Genomic DNA, 27,826 nt, shown 5'->3' on the forward strand with positions numbered 1-27,826 from the left:
CAAGCCATAAGGGCTTGAAGCTCAGGCACCCATCTGGCAGAAGGAAGGGCTAACAAAAGTACAGTCTTCCAACAGCAATGTTGCAAGGAAATTTTCCAAAATAAAATTAAGACCTCAGAGATGAGGAGCAGGCTTCCTGGGAGGCCTGATATAAAGGACGCCTTTAAGGAATTGTTTAGCCTCAAATCTAGAAGATAAAAGAGGTGCATACCTCTCAACCTGGAATCATCAAAAATCTGGACAAGGCCCATAAAAAAATAGGTACAAATCTGTACGCCGATTAACATAAAATCTGCATACATAATTACGCAACCTGCCCACTCCAATGGAATTGTGGGAAAGCAACTTTCAAATGCAAACTGAAGAAGAGACAACCAAAAATATGGCACCGGAGTTCCCCTGCAGCCATTCCAATGTTCCATTACGTGGCTATTTCGCCCCATTTACCATAAACACTAATGTGCATACTGCTTCACTTCTACAATGATTATTTGGATTTTATTTTTACATTTTATAGCACAATGCACAAACACTAATAGACATCTGCTAAACAAAGCAATACTGTCTCACAATGAAAATAGACTTCGCATTAAAACCTCTCTGCCCTTGAAACTCACATTCATTGAAACCAACACCACATCTAAAGAAAATGCATCTGGTCAGTGGTGGATAAAGATTACCTTTGGCCCTTGCACACAATTATATTTCTTGTATAATACATGACACTTGTTAGACTTAAGAGTGCATTTTAAATTTATTGTTTGAACATTTTTCCAGTAGGCAATGAAACAAAATGCATGAACCAATAATGACAAAACTGCCCAATTCAGAACATTTCCATCATAAAAGTCTACTCACACACACACACACTATATATATATATATATATATATATATATATATATATATATATATATATATATATATATATATATATATATATATATATGCGTGTGTATAATGATAGTGTAAGCCATGGGCATCTTGCACAGGTTCTCAAACTTATTTTCAGTTTCAGTTTTTTTCTTGACTTGCTCTGATTTATGTTATCAGACCAACTCAATAGCTGTAAATGCACAACAAAATAAACTAGGCAAACTGCATGTTTTAAGGCTTCCAGTTTTTAGTCCAAGTACTGACAGACCCTCTCCTACATTCATCCTGAAGCGTCAAAACTATTATTGTAATCCAGGTGCTGTTAACTGGCTACTCTTGCATCTCCACACTGTCTGCAGTGGAAAAATGTGCGTTTTATCTTGAATGCTGGAAAATGTTCTGTACTTGTTTAAAAATATTTTTCTCATAATGCACCACAGAACATAACAATTCTGATTTTCTGTTTCAGAATTTGGGTTGATATTTTTTGCTCTTTCCACTGAGGCACAAATGCCCTTGTGCATGACATTTTCTCACTTCTGTTCTATCTGTAGCTACACCCTAGACCGGTTACACCCACCCCTTTAAAAGTACAACATAGTACAGTATCAGCAATGCATCTACATACTGTGGGAGTAGAACCCGCAGCCTTCTGCATTAAAAGCAAGTATTTAACCTGTTACACTATTAACAATGCAAGCAGACTTAGTATAAGCAACACTAAACTTATCTTCCCCTGAAGCTCTCAGCTCCTTGTAAAATCCACTCAACAGTCAACTGTATCTCTCAACTCTACAGCACAAAAAATCTGGAAAAAGCCAAAATTTATTCGGAAGGGGGGACAAAAGCTCAAAAAAAACAGAGACACATTTTAAACATTGCTTGTATAATTTTGGAAAGTTGCTAGAATGAAATGTATTACCACCACACGTTTCACTGCCAAGTCTTGAACCCAGGACCCTATGCACTACAGTCAGAGCAACATACCACTAAGCCAAATCAGCAGTTTCCTGAAAGCTAGAAAGACTGAAGCTTAAACGGCTATCATTTAGTGAATTCAGTTCTCACTTCTCACCCTCTCTCAACCAAAAAACCTGAACAAAGCCAATATTGGGGGAATATAGCCCCAGAAATATAAACTAAGAAAATTGCTAGAATAAAATGTTTTCTGTTACCATTTATTTTCTGAAGAATATGAAGTCTGAAATACAAATGCCTGCCATTAATTAGTGAATTCAATCATTCACTGATTTGCCGCAAAACCACAGATTTTATGAGGAACAGAAGAAAAATATGAGTATAAATCTGGTGGTGGGTAGGGACTTTAGTCTCTTGCTGCGTGTACCCAAGGCTCAGGGTTTGAGCCTGGGTACCTCTAGCCACCAGGTATACTCATCTAGTGCATTTCACACACACACACACACACACACACACACACACACACACACACACACACTAAACTCTGCATTAACGGACTTCAGCAACTTTCAGTGCACACACACACACACACACACACACACACACACACACACACACACACACACACACACACACACACACTGTCTGCATTAACAGACCTCAGCAACTTTCAACACACACACACACACACACACACGCACACACACACACACACACACACACACACACACACACACGCACACACACACACACACACACACTGAACTCTGCATTAATGGACTTCAGCAACTTCAATAAAATGAACACACACACACACTGAACTCTGCATTAATGGACTTCAATAAAAAGAAATCGGATCGGCAGCAACTTCAATAAAATGAATCCACAGTTTACACACACTTAAATTGGCAGCATGAACGGACCTGACTCAGTAACATGAATCCACAGTTCACACACACTTAAATTGGCAGCATGAATAGACCTGACTCAGTAATTCCATTATCTTGCAGGTAACAACCATTGCAAGGACCTGTACCTCGCCACCTACATTCCCTTCCAGGCATCATAATGTTTTTGGCGAGCTGGAAATGTATGCAATAGGAACTTCAATAACAAGAAATTGGATTGGCAGCAATAGACAGTAATTTGGCAGCAACTTCAATAAAATGAGTTCACACACACTACTCCCTTAAATTGGCAGCATGAAGCTTCCATTGCAGACTCTGCATTAACAGACCTGTTGCGAGGGACCTGTAGCTTGCAACCTCCCCTCATCGGCAGCAACTTCAATACAAATAAATCAGATTGACAACAACAAAAAGTAATCACACACACCCCAGCAATAAAAGGTAATTCGGCCACAACTTCAATAAAATGAATTCAGACACACTCACAGTTCACTCACAGCAACTTCAATAAAATGAATTCACAGTTCACACACACACTACTCCCTTAAATTGTCAGAAAGGACCTGTTCTGACTCAGTAATTCCATTAGCTCGCAGGTAACCTCCATTGCAGAAACTGCATTAAAGGACCTGTAGCTCGCACCCTCCATTCCCTTCCAGGCATCATAATGTTTTCGGTGTGCTGGAAATGTACGCAATCACTGCAATGAGCTAGCTAAACTCTGACAGGCTATTTCACGGAGCTGACGTCATTGTGCACGTGATGACGTCAGCTCAAAATACCCAGAAATAAAACATTTAAATAAAACGCTGGGAAATTCAGAAATTAAGGGGTGCCACTCAGGAATAATGGCACCCCATTATTTGGACCCCAAAACTCGGTAAAAACTGAGTAATTCGGGATGGTTGGGAGGTATGAGGAGGAGATAAAAGGTAGACAAGCAGAGATAGCTAATAAATGGAAGTTATGTATTTACCATCTGTGTTGTCCACTTTCATTCTTCCTCAGTGTTGGGTCTTCAGATCAGAGCTTGGATCTGACTCAGCCTCATTCACAAGACTTTAGGCTCAGAGTCTTGAGTGCCTCCATTTCCCATAATCCAGCATACCTTCCCTAACTCTTCAGATCGAGTTTGCTGCCCTAATAGGTTATACAGCCAGAACAGATTGAGCAGAACAAGAGATCAAGAGATTCTGGAGCCCAAACCATGAACTTATGGTTCCAAATTCCTCTAGGTAACTTCTCAAAGATACCAAGGCTGGGGGATGGATGCGTGGGAAGTGAGAAAAAATGAAAATGGACAACACAGATGCCAAGTTATGGTAAGTACATAACTTCTATATCTGATGTTGTCCTTTTCATTCTTCCCTCACTGTTGGGTCAGAGTCCCCAGCTACATAACTCCTGGGTGGCCTCTACGGAAGGGTATGCTGGAGCACTGTTGAGCTGAAGGATGCCCTGCTTCTGGAGACAATGTCCAATTTATAATGTGAGACAAATGTACGAGTCCTAGACCAGATGGCTGCAGCACATATTTCATCAATTGATGTCCTAGCAGAAAAAGCTGATGAAGTGGCCATGGATCTAGTAGAGTGGGCTTTAGGTGGGCTTGGCAATTCAATTCATGCCTGGGAAGAAATAGTAGAAATATAATCAGTTATCCATTTGGCTAGGGAGATCTTGGATACTGCTTGGCCCAAGCGATTATTAGAAAAGGATACAAAGAGTTGATCAGACCTTCTGTATTTCTTTGTCCTGTACAGACAGAAATGTAACTGTATGCATTACCAGATGTAACATGTATTCTACTTTGTTTGAATAGTTTGGAAAAAAAACTGGTAACTGAATGGACTGATTAATGTTGGATTCTGTTGCTACTTGAGGCATAAAGGAGGGATTAGCTCTGAGGGAAACTCTGTCTTTGTGAAAAATGATGAAAGGAGGTTTGGCTGATAAGGCTCGTCAGATACTCTTTTGGCCGATGTGATGGGTACCAAAAATATAGTCTTCCAAGAAAGAAATTTCAATTCACATTTGTCTGCTGCCTCAAAAGGTTTTGGGTGAGACCTTGGAGGACAATGGTTAAGATCCCACAGAGGAGAAAGGTCTTTAATTGGTGGCATTAATAAGAAGCTATCGCTCATGAAAGCTTTACATTATTAACATAGAAAATGGAAGAAGTACCTTTACCTGAATGAAAATTAGAAATGGCAGCCAGCTGAAGTTTTATGGTAGAGAAACTAGCACAGCCATGAAAAACAGAACTTAGAAAAAGAAATACAGCTGATGTAGGTGTTGTAAAACGGTCGATATTCTCCTTCAAAGTCCAAACTAAAACAATTTTCCCCTTACTGTTGTAAACTTTCTTTATGGAAGTCTTTTGAGAGGCCAAGATTATGTCACATACTGGGGAAGCTAGCCTGGACTTTGTTATAGTCACTGGAAGTGGAGAAACCATGCAGTCAGTCTTGGTGTGTGGAGACTGAAGTTGTTCCGAAGGATGGGAATTGAGTTCCCAACTGGGATCCAGCATTCATGGGGGATACTTCAGGTGAGACCAAAGGAAGGGGGAACCATATCTGATGAGGCCAGAATGGGGCAATGAAAATTACCAAGCACTTCAGCCTTCTGGCTTTCTGTAGAAATTTTGGGATCAATGGCAGAAGGGGGATAAGCATATAGGAGAACTGGAGGCCAATCGTGGACTACAGCATCCCTCTGTGACTCCCCCTTCAGGGGAATCAGACCAAAGTAATTGCTGCATTTGCTGTTTAGGGGAAAAGCAAAAAGATCATAGCAAGGCTGGCACCAACAGCTGAACATCTGACTCACTACTACTTGATTGAGGGACCACTCATGAGGGATCAAAATAGACCTGCTGAGGCTGTCTGCTAGCACACTGGTTTCTCTGGGAATGTGCATTTGAATTAAAAAGAAGATCAAAGAGATCCCCAGTTCCCAAACCCTCATGGCTTCTCTGCATAATGGATAGGATCAGGTTACTCCTTGCTTATATACCAGACCACTGACATGCTGTCCGTATGAATTGCAATAGTCCCCAGAGGGAGAAGGTCCTGAAAAGCTTGCAACATTAAGAGGACTAGTCTCATCTCTAGAACACTGATCTCATCTCTAGAACACTGATATGCAGCTTAGTCTTGTACTGTGACCATGTGCCTTGGACCATTTTCCCCTGATAATGCCCCCCACCCCAAAAGGGAAGCATCCATGGTCACTGTGGCTATTGGAGGGTGAAACAGTGAACAGTCTGCCCAGCGATAGATCATTTGATTGCATCTGCCATAGGAGATAATCTGATAAAAGCAGACAGGAGCTGATAAAGAATGGACCACTGAACAGCCAGGGTCCATGGCAGGACTCGCATAAAGTATCTTGCCAAAGGTATTAGGAGAATTGCCACTGACACAGACCCCATTGCTCTGAGAATTAACCGTGCTGGAGGAGATGGAATATCTAATAAATCCTGGATTTGATGTTTTAGAGACGTTATGTGATGCAGAGGCAAGGAAGCTACTTGGGTTGCAGTGTGGCGTCCCTATAAATTCTAGATTCTGCACAGAAGTCAGGTTAGACTTCGTCAAGTTTACTGACGTACAGGGAGTTCAAGATCTGGACCAGGTAATCCCTGGCCTGAATCAGCTGATGATGTGTCGGTGCAGTAAGGAGCGAATTGTCTTAAGTATGGAAACGCCTGGAATCCTTTTAGCCTCAGGTGAACCGTGGCAATTGCCATATATCTGGTAAACACCCAGGGGGCTGTGGTGAGTCTAAAGGGCAGTGCTCTGAATTGGTAATGACTGGCTCCCAGCTGAAAGCGCAACTATCTTGTGGAGTGCTTTCTCATTTTGATATGATAATATGTGCCTGGAGCTCTATAGAGCACATCCAATTGTCCCAGAGTAAAAGTAGCAAAATGGACTAAACTGTAACCATTTAAAACTTCGACTTCTTGATATAGAGATTAAGACTGCAGAGATCCAATACTGGTCTTAGGTTCCCTGTTTTCTTTGGCACCAAAAAAAATGTGAATTAGTTCCGTTGCCCCTTTATTCAGTCAGGACCTCTTGGATTACTTTATTTGTAGAGGTTTTTGAGCTTCTTGAAAGGCAAACTCCCTCTGACTGGGTGGCACGTCAGGGAGTATCCTCCTGGGACTTGGAGCTGAAGGGGAAAAAGGAATGTAATAACCTCTGGATATTATTTTTAGCACCCAGGCATTGTTTGTTATATTTATCCAGGCATCTAGGTGCAGGTATAAATGTCCTCCGACTGCTTCCAGAGGCGAGCAGTTGGGCAGTGCTTCAGGAGAGCTGATGGGGCTTATCGGAAAAGAGTTACTTAAAGCCCTGATTCTGTGGACCCCCCTGCCTCTGGGATGGTGCCTACCATTGAAACCTCCTACCCTGCCTCTGGAAGAGGTATCCCCGCACGGGTCCTGGAAAGGCCCCTGAAACTTTCTGAACCGAGTCTTCTTCCCACCTCTCTGACTCCTTGAAAAGGTTCTTTGGGGGGGTAGAAAACTTGATCCCCACAGCAGACAGGGTCCTTCCATCTTTCTTGCTGTGGGCAAGAGTTTCTTTTACTGATGGTCCAAACAAGGAGGAATGATCAAAGGGGGGCATTAATGAATGACGCCTTGAAGGGTTCAACGAAATTGCAAAGCATCATCCAGGCATGTCTCTTAATGCCTATCCCTGCACCGGCTGCTTGTAAGGTACCATCTGCAGTGTGAGATCAGCCTCAATGAAGAATTGGCAAGGGAAGACAGAGTTGCCAACTGGGGAGAAACCTGTTTAAGGTTCTCCTCTTTCAAGGTCTCTTTTAGAGAGTTGGTTAACTCCTTGAACAGATCTCTCTGTAGATGCATAAAATGTGCCAAATAGTTAAATGCTTTCAGTGCAAAGGTAGCTGAGGCATAAATGGGCTTTCCATGTCTGTCCAACACCCGAGACTCCTTGTTTGGGGGATGAACAGAGAAGCACTGTTTGGCTAGCTTCTTTTTTGTGGCCACAGACACAACTATAGCATCAACTGGGACACCTTTTCTCCAATGTCAGCAGTCGGATGGTGGGCTCAAACTTATCAGGTCATTTAAGAATCAGCTCTACCTTGTCTGGTTCCTTCCAAGTCCGGTGGGAGAACAAATCAATAAGCTTGTCTGTCAGGGGAGTCACCCAGGATGTAGACGGGTTGGCCCCAAAAGCCTCCAGAAACAATTGCTCCTCTGAAGGATTTTGGGATGACCAGCCACCTTTCTGCCTTAGGAGTTCAAGGATGTCTCCAAAGGAGACATTGTCTGGTAGAGATCGGGGAAAACTTCTCCTTCATCAAAATCAGTGTCCCTGGTCAATGATTCCAAAAAGGAGTCCAAGTGATCCCTCTTGTACTTTTTCTTCAGATGAAACTCCTCTGTGGTTTGCTCAGGGAAAGAATCAGAAGACAAGGGGACCCCTTGTGGGAAAAGTCTGGAAGCTTTCCTGGGGGGCTGACCAATGGCAGGATGGCTGGAATCAAGGCTCAGATAAGATGAAGATTCGGTAGGATCCGAATGCTGAGGAGTCACTTCTCTTGGTCTAGAGAAAACCCTCTCTGTAACCTGAAAGGCTGATGAGCCCAGGGAATCTCCCCTCCCCACCCCCTGAGTTGAAGCTACTGAAGGTGAGGGAGTGGAGCCCACCTCAGACCTGGTGCTTCAGCTGGGCCAGAGCTGTTAAAGGCCAATGCTCCTAGAGAGAGGAATCGATCTGGCCAAGTCGGGACTGAAGCCAAACCCCGGAGCCGGAGCCAACATCTTGGATCTGGGACCCAATCTAATTCAAGGGTATCGGAACACAGCCGGTCTGAGAGACAGACGAAGTCGAAGAAAAACAAATTCTAGGATCTGAGGAAGACTCTTAGGAAAACCATATCCTGGGGTTCCGAAACTGAAGGATGACTCAAAAGAGGAGCTGGAAGCACGGATGTTGGGGCTCTCGCGGATCCAGGTTGGATCGAATATGACAAGATCCCCATCTGGATCTGAGCCTTGAGAAAACTTTGCATCATCCTGTTCATCTCTGATTAAGAAAAACTTCAAGAAGATGATTGTCTGGACCTAACCAGTGAAGGAGTAACCCGAGAAGCTGAAGCAAGAGAAGTAGTTCTGCTCCAAACTGGGGTACAGCTCCAAGACCCCATATCCGAGTGCTCAGGATCTGAAGGAGGCCAGACCGGAGAAGTTGTTTGGATCTGAACAATATCTGTAGCGCTAGGATCCATAGTCTTAGGATCTGATGATGATCAGATCCGAAGGGTAGGCTTTTCTACTGGCCTGAAATCTGTTGGATCCAAAGATGATTTCATCTTCACTGGATCTGAAGATAAACTACCCAACAATCTCAGCCTTTTTTCAAGTTGAAGCCCCTGGGAAGACTGAGGGGGCTCACTTCTTGAGGTCCTTAGAGGTCGAAGGCTTGGAGGGGGTTTGAGTCCCAGAAGGAGGGAAGGAGACCTCTTACAATCAATGTATTTCTTCTGTCTGCTAGGGCATGAGGTTTGAAGGCCAAGCAAATAACGCAGTTGGTGTTCAAATACCCCAGCCCAAGACAGCAGACAATACCTCTTATGAGCATCAGAATTTGGTATTTTGTGCCCACAAGAGGTGCATCTTTTGAAGTCTGTAGCTTTGTCTCCCAATGAGAGAAGAACACACTCACACATACTGAAACCACAGGAAGGCTTTAAACACACTCTCTCACTATGTTATTAAAGTTATTATTACAGGATAGAAAGTTTTTTTTTTTTTTTTTTTTTTTTTTTTTTGTGTGTGACAGGAAGTAAAAAGGGGAAAAAGCACAATGGCACTAAGGAGAGACAGAAGTCAATGTAGGGGGAAGAACAAGGCCCTAACCCTAGTGATATACTAACTCTCGGGAAGGCAGGAAAGTGTAGTTAGCCAGAAGAAATTCAACAGAACAAGATTTTAAAAGGCAAAGAGGAAAATATAGGAAAAAGGCAATTTTATCACTTATTAAAATAAAAGCTCTCAAGACCAGTGTACCATATCTGTGTAGTATGGATGCAAAAAAGATCTGAGAAGTTAGGGAAAGTATGATGTATTATGGGAAAGGGAGGAGCTCGAGACTTGGATCTTAAAGTCTTGTGAGTGCTGCCTAGTTGGATCCAAAGACTCAACATTGAGGACGAATGAAAAAGACATCAGATATTGGTCTTAGAAGAATAAGCCAAACCAGCAGTGAGCAATTCACACAGATAACAGAGAACCAAAGGAACATCCATGGATCCAGGTTACGAGAAAGACACCAAACAGAAAACCTCTTCCACTTGGACAAGTAGGCTTTCCTAGTATTGGGTTTCCTCTAGTATTGGGTTTCCTGGCCTCCTGCAGGATCCTAAGCACATCATCAGAAAACAAGATGTCCATAGGGAATCAAAATCTTATCACCCACAGTGTCAGTTGAAGAGTGGACAGGTGGGGTTGGATGAGAGATCCCTTGTTTTGTGTGAGTAGGTCCACCCTGTGAGGTAACTTTGATGACTGTTCTTGGCTAAATGTGAAAGAGGGAACTAATGCTGTCTCGGCCAAAAGGGAGTTACCAACAAGATTTTGGGAGCATCCTGTTGAATTCTGAACAGGACTTTTGGAATGAGGGGAAGGGGAGGGAAAGCATAAAAAAATATTCCCTTCCAAGAAAAAGATAAGGTGTCCACCTTCCACACCAGAGGACATGAGAGTGGCATAAAAAGAGGAAGCTGTCTCTTCAGAGGGGAGATAAAGAAATCTATTTGAGGAGTACCCCACTGGTGGACAATGCCTGAAAACCCATGCCTGTGAAGCATCCATTCATGGGATTGAGCTAAGGACCTGCTCAGAGTGTCTGCCACAATATTTTGACTTGAAGGAATGTAAACTACCTAAACAGTCACTTGATACTGGAATGCAAGATCCCACACTAGGAGTGCCAACTGGCAAAGATAACATCTTGTCCCCTTGTTTGTTTACATATCACATTACTGTGGTACTGTCTGTAAAGACCCTGTCAGGTCCAAGGGGAGAAAGGGGGTGAAAAGCCTGAAGCACCAGCAGAAGAGCTATCATCTCTTTGATACTGATTTGATCCTTCTGTTGAACCTGCAACCACACCCCATCCACTTTTAGGAAGCCAAAAGCTGCTCCCCATCCAACATCTGAACCGTCTCTGAATAGCTCCTGAGAGGGAAGAGGGGACAAAAGGGGAGATTTGGATTCAGAGACAGCTGCTGGATCCACCAGTGAAGTTTCTTCTTGAGACAAGGCAGAAGAGGAACTACAAAGTCTAGGGGATACACATGTTGATTCCAAAATGACTTCAGAAACCACTGAAGCTTTCTCATGTGGAGTTTGGCCACAGGGAGCATAGGGATGGTGGATGCCATGAATCCCAGAGCTCTCAGAAACTCCCTGGCTATAACAGAGGCCAGAGGAAGAGTTTGAAAGAAAGAAATGAGCATCAAGTGCTTGGGAGGAGGCAGGGATTCCAGCATAGGCAATGTCTAGGTCTTGTACCCCAGAAAAACATGGTCCTCAGGAGTAATAAAAAAAAAAGAAAACTTTTTGAAGGTTATTGTGAACCCCAGGATTTACAGAAGGGAAATGGTAAAATGAAGGTTTTGCAACAAGATCTCTGCAGAAGATGTCTGAAACAAGAGGTTGTCCAAGTAAGAAAATACTTGGATCCCCTGAATCCTGCAGAAAGCAATCACAGGAGCGAGGCATCTGGTGAATACCCTTGAGGCAGCAGACAAGTCAAAGGGCAAAGTAGAGAACTGAAAATGCCAGGAAGCAATAGAGAATATAAAAACTTCCTGAAAAGGGGATGGATCTGGATACGGAGATAAACATCCCTGAGATGCAGAGACACCATATAAGCCTAATGAAGCAGAAGAGGAAATAGTCTGAAGGGATAACATTCAAAAGGAGGGTACCTTCAGAAAAGTGTTTAGATGAGAGAGTACCCTCTTTACTAGGTACTAGAAACATCTTGGAGTAAACCCCCCTCCCCTTTGGGACACAGGCATCTTTTGAATAGTATGTTGAGTCAAAAGGTCCAAAGGCACCTCTAAGAGTTGTTCCCCAGGGGCTTGAGAAAAACCCAAAAAGGGGAGGGGGAGGGATTTCCAAACCATGAAATACCCCAGGCAAATAATGGACAGGACCCAGGAATCCTGAGTAATCTGTAGTTAAACAGGAACACACACAGGCACACACACAGACACACACACACACACACACACACACACACACACACACACACACACACACACACACACACACACACACACACACAATGTGGCTGGGAAGAATAGGATAGTCAGACAGTACCTGATCTATCTTGAAAAGGAGACTTCTAAGGCCCTGAAGTCTAAGTAGCCTTAGTACGAGGAGCCTGCTTATCACCCTTTTTACCCTTAGGAGGAAGGTAACACTGCCTGCGAACAAAGGATCACTTACTCGGATAGTTTCTCTGAAATGTAGGCACAGGAAAGAAAACACATTTAAGTTCCTGTAAAGCCTTCCCCTTATCCTGAAGGGACTTAAACACAGCAGCAGTAGCTTCACCAAACAGGTGTTTATAATCAAGATGGGGATCCATCAACTTAGCCTTAATACCATCAGGCAAATGTTGAAGATGAAGCCAAGAACACTACCTAATTATTGATTCAAAAGCAGCAGCCCTAGAGGAAGCATCTGCTGCATCATAACTACAATTGATGGAATGATGAGCCACCTGGGAGGAGGTCCTTAACAGGGAAGGAGCAGAAGTTTTATCCTCAGTCTGGAAGAACAGAAATAGCCTGACAAGCCTTGGACAGGGGAGCCAATAAATACTTGGACATATGGGTTTGATAATTAACAGCCCTAAAAGCCAAAGTAGCAGAGGCATAAACCTTCTTGCATAGCCTTTTCATGGCTATGCTATCTTTATCAGAGGGCAGTAAATTGGGAGAAGGAAGCAACTGAGAGGGCTTGTCAGAAGCTACAGACACTACCAAGCGATCAACAGAGGGACATCTGTACAAAAATGTATAGTCCTCAGGCACCCTATACAACCTATCAGGTTTCTTAAGAGTCTGGAGCCTTAGAAACATTAGAAAATGCATCCAACAAGGCAGCCAAAACAGGAGGAAGAGCAGAAGGTTTAGAAGATTCCATCTGGAGCAACTTATAGTATTTTTATGTACCTCAGAAACCTGAGCACAATCCCATTTAAAGAACTCCATCATCCTGGAGATTGTGCCCCAAAAGAAATTTCTTCAAAGGGAGTACCAGGACTGGTAGATTCCTCTTCTCTGATCCATAGTCCAAAGGAGTGGGAATCTGAGAAGTGTAAGCAAGGGATTCCTCATTCAAATCCAGTTCCTCCTCAGAGGAATCCTGTTCCCTGGGTCTTTTTAGTGGAGTAGAGGACCAAAGGGTGGGCTGGAACACAAACTCCTTGAGGAGGTTTCAATGCCAATAAAGCACTACATAAACCCAGAGTGGAGGACCACCATTCACTTTGCAGATCCTTAGGAGCAGGAGTGATTCTTCTTCTTTCGGCTTTTTCCCGGTTAGGGGTCGCCACAGCGGATCACCTGTCCACTCATAATTGGCAGTTAAGTTTTATGGTGTCGAGTTGCCAGCCCTGCACCCAATCTTCCACAGAAGGCACACACACACACACACACACACACACACACACTCACGCCTAGGGCCAATATGGAGTGTCCAATCCACCTACAGCATGTCTTTGGGATGTGGGAGGAAACCAGTGCACCTGGAGGAAACCCACGCAACCACAGGGAGGACATGCAGACTTTGCACAGAAGGCACCCCAGCCAAGAATCGAACCGGAGAACCGCTTGCTGTGAGGCAGCAACACTAACTGCTGCACCACCATGGCCACTCAGGAGCAGGAGTGATATTTTATTTTATTTGACATTTGTTTACTGGGAAAGTCAGTCTGGGTAAAAAAAAGCGTTTTCAGAGAAGGTCTGGGGATTCAAAGATGGTAGTAGGGACCTCTTCTCTAAGATTTTAGGAACACCCCTAAGCCCTCAGAGATAATCAACCGTGGTTCTTCCTGACCATATGAAAAGGACGCCTGCACTGCTTCCACGGACATGTTTAAAGCTGGATTCCCCCTTGGCCTCCAGCCTGGTTGTGGAAGCGGAATCCAACAATAAAGCCGGGTGAGCCTCCAGGCATTCACTCACCTTGGGAGAGAAGTCTGCCAAAGGATGAAAATCAGAAGATTCTGGTCTAGGCTTCTTGGCTTTCTACACTGATGGCTATCTCTCGAAACAGGAAGTACCCTCCACAGTGTCTTTCGCAAGAAGGTTAAGACGCTGATTTTCAAGACAGAGCTCCAAAGAAGAAAGTCTACTACAGAGGGTTTTAGGTACAAAGGCTTGACAAATGGAACAGGAAATATGGTCATGAGAGGCACCTAATCAAAAAAGACACTGGTTATTGCAGTCTTTATGGGAAATCTGTCACACTGGGATTTACTCTTCTTGGATGACATGAAACTCCACAAGCAACAATAAAAAAGATAAGTAAAAAAGAACCCCAAAGGGGCATTTATCTGGAACAGCTTGGCAAACCAGCAACAGAACGGGCATTCAGACTGACGATCAAGTGATGGCGTTCAGACTGGCAGCAAAGAAGATATAAGGATGGTATATCTAGACATCACCTGTATGCCTTACGTTATGGAAGGAGCATGTGAGTGATGTACAGTGCACCTTAAAGCAACCTAAGGATTGTATTATACTAGCCAGACATTGGGTCAGCCATGGCAGGGATCCCAAATGTAATGAATACTGCAGCACTGAAATGGAAGGACATCATCCTCTCAACAATGTCAAAGGCCGAGGTGGAGGTAGGCCTCTCAGATTCAGGAGTCCCAGAACCCAAGGGTACAAAGGACAGCCCCAAACCTAAGGGAGTCTTGTCTAGGCCCAACATTGAGACCGAAGGTGAGCCATCCAAAGCTCAAGAGGAAGCGATGATCCCAAGCCAGAAATCACTGACTGCAAAATGGAAATCCTGGCTTTGACACCACAGCTCCAAGATACTGACGGCTATAAACAAGTTGGGGTCGAAGCCACCAAGAAATAGGATGGAGCCAAAGACAGCCAAACCAATAGATCTGATCCAAAGGCTGGAAACTGCCAGCTCTGAAGACCTCAGATGTTAATGGGCCTAGGGAGGAAGCCAAAAGAATGGAGCCAAAGGTCCAGGCACTGGACTCAGATCTGAGGAGATAAGGCCTAATTACAACTATGCCTGCAAAAATCACTTCATCAGCTGCTCCAGATCAGCAGTTTTGATGCTGCCCAGTAACCTCGATGACTGGAAGAAAGAAGCCACAGAGGATGGTTTGGAGGGTGTACAAGACAACAATCCCACATGATGAATCCAAGCTGGAGAGACCCGGTACAATAGTAGTGATGGGGAAGACTCCACAGACTGAAAAAGAGAAGTGCTGGGGGAAAAGGGAGATGCCACACTACCTGATGGGACCTCTTTAACCAGAAAAGGCATGAAACACTCGCAGCTGGAGAGGCCATCTTGCCTGATTTGGGTGCCAAAGGTGACCGGCTTCGAGGCATTGGAGCCAGCACCTAGGTTGTCAAGGAAGCCAAAATTTTGGGGAAGCAGCAGCAGAGAAAAGTACAGTTGTGTACACTTACCATAAATGTAGATGTTCGAGTGTCTTCACTGTTGCAGTCATGACTGTAGGGTTCTCCCCTGCTGGCAGGCAGTCCTCGGTCGGCCAGAATCCCAAAGTCTGGGTCTGGCGTCGGCTGTTCAACCATGCTTCCTGATGTACGAGCGCCAGGAGTACAAAGCTGACAGCCGACGCCATGTTCTCCAGTCTTTCTTGCCCCAGATGTCAGGAGTTCCAAAATGAGTAAGGTCCCATAACCTTTGCAAATACACCTCAAAAGAATGGTGAGAAAGGAAACCATACAAAGGTAAAAATAAGAGGGGACAGGAGGGAGGGAAATCCAGACTGCAACAGTGAAGACACTCGAACATCTACATTTATGGTAAGTGTACACAACTGTACTATGTTCATCGTGTTTCACTGTTGCAGTCATGACTGTAGGGTAGAATCCCAAAGCAGAGTGAAAGGGAGGTGGTCATAAAGTAGAAGGGGTGGCTAAAAGGCCCTGCAAGACTGCAGAAGCAAAGCCTGCCCTACACTTAGAGTAGAGAGGTAGATTGTAGTGCTTTGAAAAAGTATGCACTGAACTCCAAGTTGCAGCCTCCAAAATGTCTTTGGTAGGAACTCCCCTGAGGAAGGCAGCTGAAGTGGCAGCAGCTCTGGTGGAATGAGTCCGTATACTCCCTGGGATTTGCTTTCCATGGTGTGAATAACAAAATCTAATACCATGAGCAATCCATTTAGAAATGGTCTGTTTTGAAATGGCTTTACCTTGAGAACTTGAAGCATAAGAAACAAACAATTGCTCTGATTTTCTGATGTCCTTGGTTCTGTCCAGGTAAAAACGTAGTTGTCTGTGTACATCCAAGGAATGTAAGACCCTTTCCCCTTTATTTTGTGGAGTGGGGAAAAAGGTTGGCAAGTGAATAGTTTGATTTAAAGCCACTTTGGAAACCACCTTAGGCATGAATGTAGGATTAGTCCTTAAAGAAACCCTGTCTTGATGAAAAATAATATAAGCTTCCACAGCCATAAGAGCTTGCAACTCTGAAACTCTCCTGGCAGAGGTCAGAGCTAACAGGATGGCTGCTTTCCAAGATAAAAACTTGATGTCAGAAGAGGCAGCAGGCTCAAAAGGAGATAAGGTGAGTTTTTCCAAAACATAGTTAAGCTCCCAAGCAGGAATGGTAGGAGATCTAGGAGGCCTTAAGTTTTTAGCTCCTCTGAGAAACTGTCTCATGAGCTGGTGGGAAAAGATTGGAAGGTCTGTATTATAATGAGCGGAAATAGCAGAGGCATGAATCTTAATGGAAGAGAAAGAGAGACCCTTATGTAAGAGATCTGTCAGATAAAGTAAAATCAAAGGAATGTTAGGAAGAAGAGGATCAGAATCCTGAGCCTGCATCCAGGAACAAAATCTTTTCCATTTTCCTGCATAAGATTTTCTAGTGCTAGGACATCTGGCTTCTAAAATGACATCCATAACCTGCTTGGGTAGGAGAGAATGAATCAAAGACCCTGGATTAACCAGGCCGCCAGGCTGAGAGTTCTGACATGGGAGTGAAGAACCTGACCCTGATGTTGGGACAGAAGGTTCGGAGTCTGTGGTAAAACCCAAGGGGGCTCCCGACATAGGTTTTTCAGAGTTGGATACCAAAACTGTCGAGGCCAATTTGGGGCCAGTAAGATAATCATCTTGGGCCTGTCATGTATTATCTTTAATAATACCCGTGGAAGAAGAGGAAGAGGTGGAAAGGCATATCCCGAGAGGTTTCTCCAACTGAATGATAGGGCATCCCCTTTCCAAGCTTGTTTGTGGAAAGTCCTGGTGCAAAATTTCTGTAGTTGATGATTGAGATGGGATGCAAAGAGGTCTATGTGAGGACATCCCCAGACTGCTGTTATCATCCTGAATATTTCGGTGTCCAGCATCCACTCGTGCGGATCCAAAAGGTTTCTGCTCAGACTGTCTGCCAGGAAGTTTTGCTTTCCTGGTAGAAATTGAGCTTGAATGTCCAGATTGCAAGCTAGAGCTGTGTTCCATAGATTCATGGCTAGTCTGCAAAGGGGGTAGGAATGAGATCCCCCTTGCTTGTTTATGTACCACATAACTGTGGTGTTGTCTGTTCGTATCAGTAGTTGTCCTGGTTGCAGAAGATTCCTGAAGGCCCACAGAGCTTTCTGAACAGCTAACATTTCCTTTAAATTGATATGTAGGTGCTCCTGATCCTTTGTCCAAAGGCCCTGCATACAGTTGCCCAGAAAATGGGCTCCCCATGCATAATCTGAGGCATCTGTGGTTAGTATCTGAGTGGCAGGAGGCAGACAGAAGGGTTTTCCTTTGTTTAGAGTACATGCCTTGGACCACCAAAGGAATTCCTTTTGAAGACAAGGCAGGACGGAGATCAGTATGTCTAAACTGTGGCAATGCTGAGACCATACACTGTTTAGGTACCATTGTATTTTCCTCATATGTAGTCTTGCATATGGTACGAGAAGGATGCAGGAGGCCATGTAACTCAAAGCCTGCAGGAATTTCCTTGCAGATAGCTGAGTTAAAGTTGCCAAGGTTTTGAAAGTTGAAGCCAGCTGTAATTGTTTTTCGTATGTCAGAAATGCCATCTGGGTTGTTGTGTTTAGAAGAGCACCCAGAAAAGTTATCTGTTGCGAGGGAGTCAAGTTTGACTTTTTTATGTTGACAATGAATCCCAGTAACTTGAGAAGTTTCTGAACAAATTCTAGATGCTGGAGTAAGACATCCTTGCTGTCTGCCTGAATAAGACAATCGTCCAGATAAGGGTAAATTTGAATTCCCTTGAGTCTGCAATAAGCTACTACTGGAGCCAGGCACTTGGTGAAGACCCTGGGCACAGTAGACAATCCAAAGGGCAGCGCAGAGAATTGATAATGCCTCGACCCGGCCTTGAATCTGAGGTATTTTATGCACTCTTGCCTGATGGGAATGTGTAAATATGCCTCTTTTAAATCCAAAGTCACCATCCATGCATTTTTGGTCAGCATTGGAAGTAGCTGCTGTAGAGTAAACATCTTGAATTTGGGTATTTCTAGAAAAGTGTTCAAGACTGACAGATCCAGAATGGGTCTCCATGAATTTTGCTTCCTGGGGACTAGAAAGAGCCTTGAGTAAAAACCTTGTCCCATCTCTGAAAGCGGAACTAGTTCTATGGCTTTCATAGCCAAAAGAGCTTCCACCTGGTTTAAGGCCTCTGTCCATTGATGTTTTGGAAGATCTGGCCATCCGCTTGGCCTTGGTAGGGTATGAAAATGGAATTTGTAACCTCTTAAAACCACATCCAGAACCCACTTGTCTTGGGTTATATGAGTCCAATTTTGGTGAAAAAGTGAAAGTTTTCCTCCGAGAGGGGCTTCCAGGCAAGAAGTTCCTGCAGCCCAACAGAGGGAGTCATTGAGTCTATTTCCTATGGGTTTGCGACCTGTCCTCTCCCCCTCTAGGGGTGGAAGCAGTCCACTGTCTTGGTCTGTAAGAGGCTTGTGCTTGAGGCCTTCCTCGGGAGAGTCTGTATCTACCCCTCTGTGGCCTGTCTGTATTGGGAAAGGACCAATTTTTAGTAGGCCAATTCCTGCTAAATCTGGAAGGCTGTACTTGTAAGAAATCTTTAACAGTTTGCATGGATTTCGCCTTGTCCTCCATCTTTTTAATCACCTCTTCAGCTTTAGATCCAAACAAAACATTATGCTGAAAAGGATCATCCAATAATTTAGCTTTTACTTGATCAGGCAAATTTTGTTCCTTTAACCATGCATGCCTTCTAATGACTGTGCCAGAGGCAGCAGCCCTACAAGAAGCCTCTAAGGCATCAAATCCACATTGTAAACCATGCTTCCCAACTTGCTCAGTAGCATGCATTAACTCATGTAATTCCTTATCATCTGCACAGGCAGAAATGGAAGTAAGCTTTTGTTTAAAAACAGACAGGAGAAATTGCTGGTATTTCAGCATATGAAACTGACAGTTTAAAGCCCTAATGGATAAAGTAGCAGAAGTGTACACTTTTTTGCCCCATCTTTCTAAAGATCTGGAATCTTTCTCAGTGGGAATGGGTTTTTTTGCAGAAGCGGCCTTAACTCCCTTAGGACCCTGAGAAATGGTTTCAGGGTCAGCAGTAGGGTTCTTGTACAAAAACTGGTGGGAATCAGGAACCCTGTAATATCTGTCAGGCTTAACAGGAGCAGGAGGGAAAGAGTCAGGGGTTAAGTTAGCCTCTGAAAAAGCATCATCCACAATATCCAAAATAGGAGGAATAGCCAGGGGTCTATGTTGGGGAAGAAGAAGAAAATCCCTTAGTCTTTTCTTAGATTCCGAATACTCCTGTCCTTCCCAGTGGAAATGTTCCCTCATTTCATGCAAAGTTTCCCCAAAAGAGAAATCCTCAGGGGGAGAAGCTGAAGGAATGGATTCCTCAGCATCAGAATCCTCATAAGGAGGGAAAAAATATTCCTGGTCAGAAGAAGAAACTGAAGAAACAGAAGCTTGATCAGAGGAGTCATAATAAACTTCCTGCCTTGGCCTTTTATCTGGAGGGGAATGAGAACCCCTAATCATAGTAAGTAAATCCTCCGCCATCTTAAGTAACTGTTTCTGTGACTTGGGAGCCGGATCAGAAGAGGCCTGTGTTGCAGTCTTTGATTTGGAAGGAGTCTTTGCCTTTGTCTTTGGCTTTGTCTTTATCAGAAGCTGAGTAGGCCTGAAAACCCCTTCGGAAGCCAGTACCTGCACAGCGGCTCCGGACCCATCCGAAGGAGCATTGTCCGAAGGTCCTGCAATTGAAATATTCAAAGGCCTAGATGGCTCCTCGTGGGAGTCCGTTTCGGCCATCGGTTCCAAAATGGCTGACGACAAGGGCTGCAAAAGTACCTCACTGATGACGGCCGAACCTGAAGCTGGCTGTGCTTGTGCGATATCATCAGATTTGGACCTCGGAGGCCTGTCTTTGTCCTTGCGTCGTTTGTGAACTCCGGTAGCTGGAACCGTATCTGATGACATTTTGTAATTAAAACGCCTACCGAAGTAATGAAATGCAAAATCGTACCTTCGTCTAATAGTACGTTGATTGAAACTAGCACAAAACCGACAACTAGCTACGTCGTGGTCAGGGCCTAGGCAAGGAATACAGTAAGAATGAAAATCCTTATGAGGTATTTGCTTCCCACATGAAATACAATTATTAACTTTTTCTGACATCGGACTGGAGCAAGAAAAAAAGTTTCCCCAACGGGGTACTTAGCTTGAGTAGGAGAATAAAATCTTCGGACTGAAGTTTTGTTCAAAAAAGATTGTCAGGAGTCAGCCGACCGGCACTTGCGAACTGCTATCACCACACGGCAAGAAAGACTGGAGAACATGGCGTCAGCTGTCAGCTTTGTACTCCTGGCGCTTTTACGTCAGGAAGCATGGTTGAACAGCCGACGCCGGACCCAGACTTTGGGATTTTGGCCGACCGAGGACTGCCTGCCGGCAGGGGAGAACCCTACAGTCATGACTGCAACAGTGAAACACGATGAACATCCAGTGGGTATAAACCCTTTCAAAAAAAGCTTGGCCCTATGCTTGTTGATGGCTTAAGAGCCAAAATCTTCAAAGAAGGCAATCCTGAATCAAAATGCCCTGGACCCAAATACATACATTTTAGGTCTGTATCCTAGAAGGGCAACTTGCACTTACAGGACACACACTTTTTTAAACCCTTGTTCATCTAAATCACTCTCAACTAACACTACAGTACAAAAATACAAAGAAACACTACAATACAACAAATGGGAAAAAAGGTGGGAAGAAAAAAGGAAAACAAACTACACTACCTACCTAACAACAAAAACTATCTAAAACTACTAGGACAACACTAACTGCCTACAGGTGTAAGGGAAGAAAAAAAAATTACCAAAATATACTGCATTAACCTTTCAATAATGAAAAAGTAGAGCAGAGCCAAAGAACGAGCTGCAGAAATGAACAGCGGCAAACTAGATCTAGGGACTGATGGAAGAGTGGGAAGTTATGGGTAAGGGAGGCGGTGCCAAGCAGGCTAAAGACTTTTGAATTGGCCAGTGTTGGATCTGAAGTCCCACAGTTGATCCCAGATGGAGCAGGCAACATTGTAATTATGGGGTAAAATACAACATAATGCTAAATACTGAATATCTGTTATCCTGGGAAGTGATGCTATGGAGACTGCAATAATAAACAAAACTGCAAAAAAGCAAACAAGATAATTAACAGTTGTAGAAGCACGTAGAAGCATTAATCAATAATTCACTTCTCTTGGCATCCCACCACTCAACAAAGTTTTCAAAAAAAAAAAAAAAGCAGGCAATGTACAGGTAAACTTTCTTACATTAAATGTAGCCAAAGCCTCTGACACGCTCTTTTCAATAAAGTCATCTGTAATTCTCCGGGATGGATGTTCATTAAAGACAGAGTTCATCAATGCAATCTTTGCTGCACTTCTTCTGGCCTCAGCTTTGGTTGGACAAAACTTGGGAGGGAACAAACATGAAGAGAATTAAACACCATCTTCAGTTTCAGGAGTAATTACAGACACTATTCTACATGCCAAGCAATCAACCACCACATACATTTATTGCTTTTTTTTTGTTAATGTGGTATTGGATAATTATTGTTTCTGCAGCCTGAAATCATTATGAACCAGTTTCTGCTACAAACCACACTGGTTACCACAATAACAAATTCAGATGAGGTCATCATAAAGAATTTGGAAAGGAATCAACAGAACAGAAATATGTGTCTTAAATCACCATGTTTTTAAAGCAAGTTATCATCAGCTCATTAGAAAAAACACATTTATATTAAATAATTCTCTGCGCAACATGAATGAGAAAAAATGCAATTTTCTATGTATACACTGCAAGGGCTAGATTCAGATTACACTCTTAAATATGGTAATTTGCCATCTCCAATACACAGAAATGATGATTTTTTTTGGTACAGCTTGCCATACATTGTCATAATCAATTCCAGATTCTTTTTACTTAGCATTTATTACTCTATCCATTCATCCACCTATCCATTCAAAACCGCTTTTTCTCATTTTTTTCACATCAACAGTATCAATCATCTAAAGACAATGTTTGCATCACCAGGTGGCTAGCCCTACTGCTGCTTATTCTTCCATACCACACACAAACCTGCACGCCCATACCTATGGCTAATTCAGAGTGTCCAATACACCTACTGTATTACTATTCTTTTTATTATTAATTGATTTTGTTGACTGGAATGTCCAAATTGGCAAGGCCCATTTTCAGTAAATTCAAGGGTCAGAAACTTCAAAAGCTTTCAAATAATATGTAGTTTACAAAACAAAAGTACTTGACGTCAGTGGGTGGAATTCAGAAATGTTACAGTGAGGTTTAATTCCATGTTACTCCTCATGGTAACCATTTCCAATTCAGAATCACCTCTACCACTGTGTGCTACCATGAAGAGATGCAGCACCACAGTGGGCATTTTCTGTAGTCTACCACAACTGCTAATGAGGCATTCCGGTGGAGTGGCCTATGCTAAGTAGCCATGTGCTCTCCCTCCAGAAATGCCTGTAGTAAGACATTTATGCAGCTGTGTAAGTTACCTTTGCTGGCTGTAGGGCCAAGTGCTTGGATTCTCCTGCTACTTCCAACAGGTGAGACGGCTTTGCCAGAGAGTTTAGCAGCAAAGTAGTGGTGGAGGATGTGTACATGTGTAAGTGTATGTAGGCAGGTGAATGGCCACAGATATGTGTGTGTGTGTGTGTGTGTGTGTGTGTGTGTGTGTGTGTGTGTGTGTGTGTGTGTGTAAATGGAAGTGTGTGTCCTTGAGTGAGATTGTGTGGTGCGGTGTGTGTGTGTGTGTGTGTGTGTGTGTGTGTGTGTGTGTGTGTGTGTGTGTGTGTGTGGGGACTTCACAACACCATACCCCCTATTAATAACTAGCAAATACTGCAATATTGTCGGGGGAATACTAGAGACTAGCAATACTGTTTATACCATGCCCAAAAAGCACTTAAACAACTAAAAGAACATGTCTTGCAGCATGAAAGACATGGGGCAATGGGAACACTAGACAGGGATCATACCTCTCAATTGCCCACATTTTCGCAGAATGTTCAGACGTTTGCCTCATATTTTTTTCTTCAAAAAATTTATTTTTTGGGAAAATCATTGAGGATTGAAATCACTAAATAACAGACATTTACGTTTGACTTCATATACTTCAGAAAATGCATGCCTACTAATGCAAAACTTGTTTTTCTATCAAATTTCTATGTTTACAAGAACAACATTTAAAATCTGTCCCTAATTTTGTACCTTTGCCCCCCCTCCAGTATTTCTGACTTTGTCCAGATTTCTTGTGCTAACGAGCATGACATTGCTATTCAATATATTGTGCCCAAAAGGTACTCAAGATTGAAACCCTGTTCCCTCTGCATTCAAAAACAGCTCTGTAGCAGAAATGTATTCCTTTACACTATTACCAGATACCAAGGACAGCAGAGTGTTAGCCCTCTGCAACACACATATACTGCTAATGTATTACATAAAGTATGAAACTCTTGTGCGTTATTCACTGACTGCAAATTTCTGAGGGACAGGGCACGTTTAAGAGGTAACATTAGGAGTGTTTTGTAAAATCAAGGAGAACTGAAAACTATTACTTGAACTTGCTTAAAAAGTTAACAGAGCAAAATGCCTATCACAATGTACTTTATAGTTTCATTCTTCTTAATGCTCATAATTTTTGGCATTACTGAAGGACTGTAAGGATCCATGGTTTACTGAAGCACAGATAAAACAGGAAGATGCATTGGGTTGTTCTTTATATATTTATAGGACCGGTAAGGAATATGTGTGTGTGTGTGTGTGTGTGTGTGTGTGTGTGTGTGTGTGTGTGTGTGTGTGTGTGTGTGTGTGTGTGTAGACCATCGCACCTGCAGACCACTGCATTAACCTGCCATGCCATACAACTCTTTTTTGTTTGTGTGTATTTAAATATGTGCATGTGTGCGCAAAAGTGAATGGAGGATGCGATGCATGGGCCACTATTGGTGATTACCCCAGGAAAATATTGATTTGCATAAGCAGTAATTATGGGTGACTTAAGCCAGAACACCATGGCAACGAGATCACTCCACCTGGGTATAATATTATACGTAATGATTGAACAGGGAAAAAAGGTGGAGGAGTAGCCATAGTTTTCCAAAATCATCTCACCATAGAACAATTTAACTTCAATGCCCATCATACAAAAGATTCAGAAATAATATTTGCTAAACTAAATCTAAACTCCAAAAAAGATATTATTATTGCAGGTGCCTACATTCCATCAAGCAATAACATTACCACACTGGAAAACCTGTTATACTGGATGTCTACCTACCTCCCACAGGAAACCATACTACTAGGAGACTTTAATATTGACTGGGCTAAATGCTCCAGTCACAATCCCTCCTCCCATATAAACCTACATAGTTTCACCCAAATTATTTCTGACCCCACTAGAATTGATATGACATCCAAACGCCAGTCCATTTTAGACTGGATATTGCTATCAAACCCACATCTCACACAACACTCAGGCTGTCTCCCAGACAGTGTAAGTGACCACCAAGCAACCTACCTTATTAGGAACAGATCCCACCATACCAATCCCCCTCTCTAAAGATAATACGCAGGAAAAGGAACCTCAAAATTAATGACTTACTCAACATACTAAAATACAGGAATTGGACTCGCCTAGCTCACCTACCTCTAGATGAATCTGTACAATACTTTAACTCAGCCTTTCTTAAAATCCTAAATGAGAATGCACCACCCAGAACCACTAGAGTCAAAACTAATTACGCCCCTTGGTTAACAAAAGAGACAAACTATAATGAAAAACAGGGACAAAGCTTGGGTACAATTTCATAAACACAAAACCTCCTCATTGAAACAAATCTACTTAGAACTCCGCAACAAAGCCAAAAAACAGATTAAACTAGACAAAAGCCAATTACTAAAAACCTTGCAAGACAAATTTGCTCATAACCCACAGAAATTCTGGTCCACAATAAATAGTTTGCTTCACCCTGAAAATTCTACGACCCCCACCTCTGTATTACCAAATAACCACACTAATATCCCAACACATTTCAACAGATATTTTACTGAAACAATCCAAACTCTAGCCAGCACCCAAAATAGTATTAACAATCCCATATCAAATCCCACCCATTCCCACACCATACAAAACAACTCCTTTAACTTTTCCCAACACCCAGTAACCACTAAAACCATCACTAAACTCCTGAAAAAACTTAAACCAACCACACTAGCAGCAGACAAGCTCCCAGCTGACTTCCTTCAGATAATAGCGGAGGCCATAGCCTATCCTATATCCATTCTCATAAACAGGTCCATAACTGAAGCCACAGTACCCACCTTGTGGAAAATATCACATATAATCCCACTCCACAAGGGAGGCAAATCCTTAGAGCTTACCAACTACCGGCCAATAGCATTTCTATCACCCTTATCAAAAATATTGGAGAGAATAGTTCACTATAAACTAATGCATTACCTCCTGAAAAATAACCTATCTCATTCTCAGCACAGCTTTAGACCCTCCCATAGCACCACCACAGCACTACTCTCTTTTACCAACTTAGTCAATCACCACAGAAACAAGGGACAATTCATATCTGCCATATTCCTAGACTTATCTAAAGCCTTCGACATGGTAAACCATAGCATGCTTCTTGAAACACTAACTACCCTTAACATACAGTCTTCCACTATATCATGGTTTAGTAACTACCTATCAGGTCGACAGCAAGCAGTGCTCTGGCAAGACCAATTGTCCTCCCTTTTACCAGTATCCATCGGTGTCCCCTAAGGGTCCATTCTTGGTCCTCTGATGTTCTCCCTATTTACAAACCAGATAGCTACATTCTCAATCTCTGCCACAGTAGTACAATACGCAGACAACACCACCATTATAAGTACTGCCCCAAACATACAGGAACTACTAACCATAACTCAAAAAAATTTACCTTAGCAGAAGCATGGTTCACCAATATAAAACTTCTTCTTAACCCCCCAAAAAACAACCTAATTTTATTTGGTCCTGGTAAACCTCCACAGCTAAGCAATGATTTCATCATAAACTCCAAGGATAACATCACAATCACCCCAACAACCCACACAAAACTGCTAGGAGTAGTCATCGATAACAACCTCAGATTTAACATTCACATAGCACAAACAATCAAGAAAGTAATTAAAAAGCTAGGTCTCCTTTATAGAAGCAAACATTTCATGACCAAAAATACAAAGTCCACAATTGCTAGGACCCGCCTCTTATCCATCCTACTATATGCCTCCCCCATTCTGTCAAATCTGTGCCATTCCGAACTTAACAAGATGGAATCTTGCTACAACAAGATTGCCAAGTTCACAACGGAGGCCTCTCATAGATTCCACCATTGTCTTCCCCTAAAGCAGCTCAACTGGCTTGAGCTTCCCCAACTACTGTTACTTAATCAACTCTCTACAGCACACAAATTGTACTACTTGCCCAACAAAACCCCATCACTAGAGCATTTAATTCAGCCCTACACAACCACCAGAACCTTAAGATCCAGTAACCAAAACCTTATAAACGTCATCAAACACAGAAATTATGCTGTAAGTCTCTCTTTGCCTGCACCATAGCCAGAGTTTGGAATCAACTCCCAAGTCACATTACTACTACAACCTATGCCTCCCAATTTAAAAGAGTCATCAAAAGCCACTATTCAAACAATTGGCTCTGCTCCTGTGTCACCCCAGGTTAAGCCAAACCACTTCACTGTTGCATGAATGCATGTATTCATCTGCTGATGATCACCAATAACTTCCTCTAGTTACCCAGGTATACCTGCTCTACTCCAAATTTATGGGCTTGTCAGATTGAACTCCTGTTCAAACCTTTTGTACTTCTTTCTCAAACACCATACTAATACTAATATCACAAAGTACCACACAATAACCTTACTATCAATAATGCTTTAAAAACTTTTTCTACTTCTTTTTCACAAATACTGTGCTACTCTCAATCTTACAATGTACTGCAAATAAAACAACTAACAGAAATGTTAAAGTATCTACTACATGCTGAAATGAGTCTAACTTATTTGTATATTAGGTTCATAGGTTTCAATACTCTTAGCTTCTCTAAAGGCAGCATTTATGTTTATGTTTTCCCCAGTTTTGTGGCTTTCATGCCCTATTTAGCTCTCTAAAAACTAATGCTAGTATTTTTTTCTTCTGTGCCTCTGTGACACTGAAGTAATCCCATCCCTATCCTGATCATCTCCATCTCCATCCCATCCCAAGGCTCTCTTTCGCCCAGGC

At 42.8% G+C, this 27,826-nt stretch overlaps 1 protein-coding gene across 1 annotated transcript in view; it reads right to left on the minus strand.

Moving 5' to 3' along the window:
• The window catches only part of LIX1L (limb and CNS expressed 1 like), a 649,822-nt gene that overhangs the window by 297,767 nt on the left and 324,229 nt on the right, over window positions 1–27,826 (minus strand). The window contains exon 3 of the mRNA XM_044079998.1: window positions 21,793–21,933. Within this exon, the coding sequence (XP_043935933.1) occupies window positions 21,793–21,933 (141 nt within the window). The remainder of the gene's footprint in view (window positions 1–21,792; window positions 21,934–27,826) is intronic.

Source organism: Protopterus annectens, chromosome 8.part0 (assembly GCF_019279795.1).
Source record: "Protopterus annectens isolate FY-2018-M chromosome 8.part0, PAN1.0, whole genome shotgun sequence".
In the NCBI taxonomy this organism is placed as follows: Eukaryota; Metazoa; Chordata; order Ceratodontiformes; family Protopteridae; genus Protopterus; species Protopterus annectens.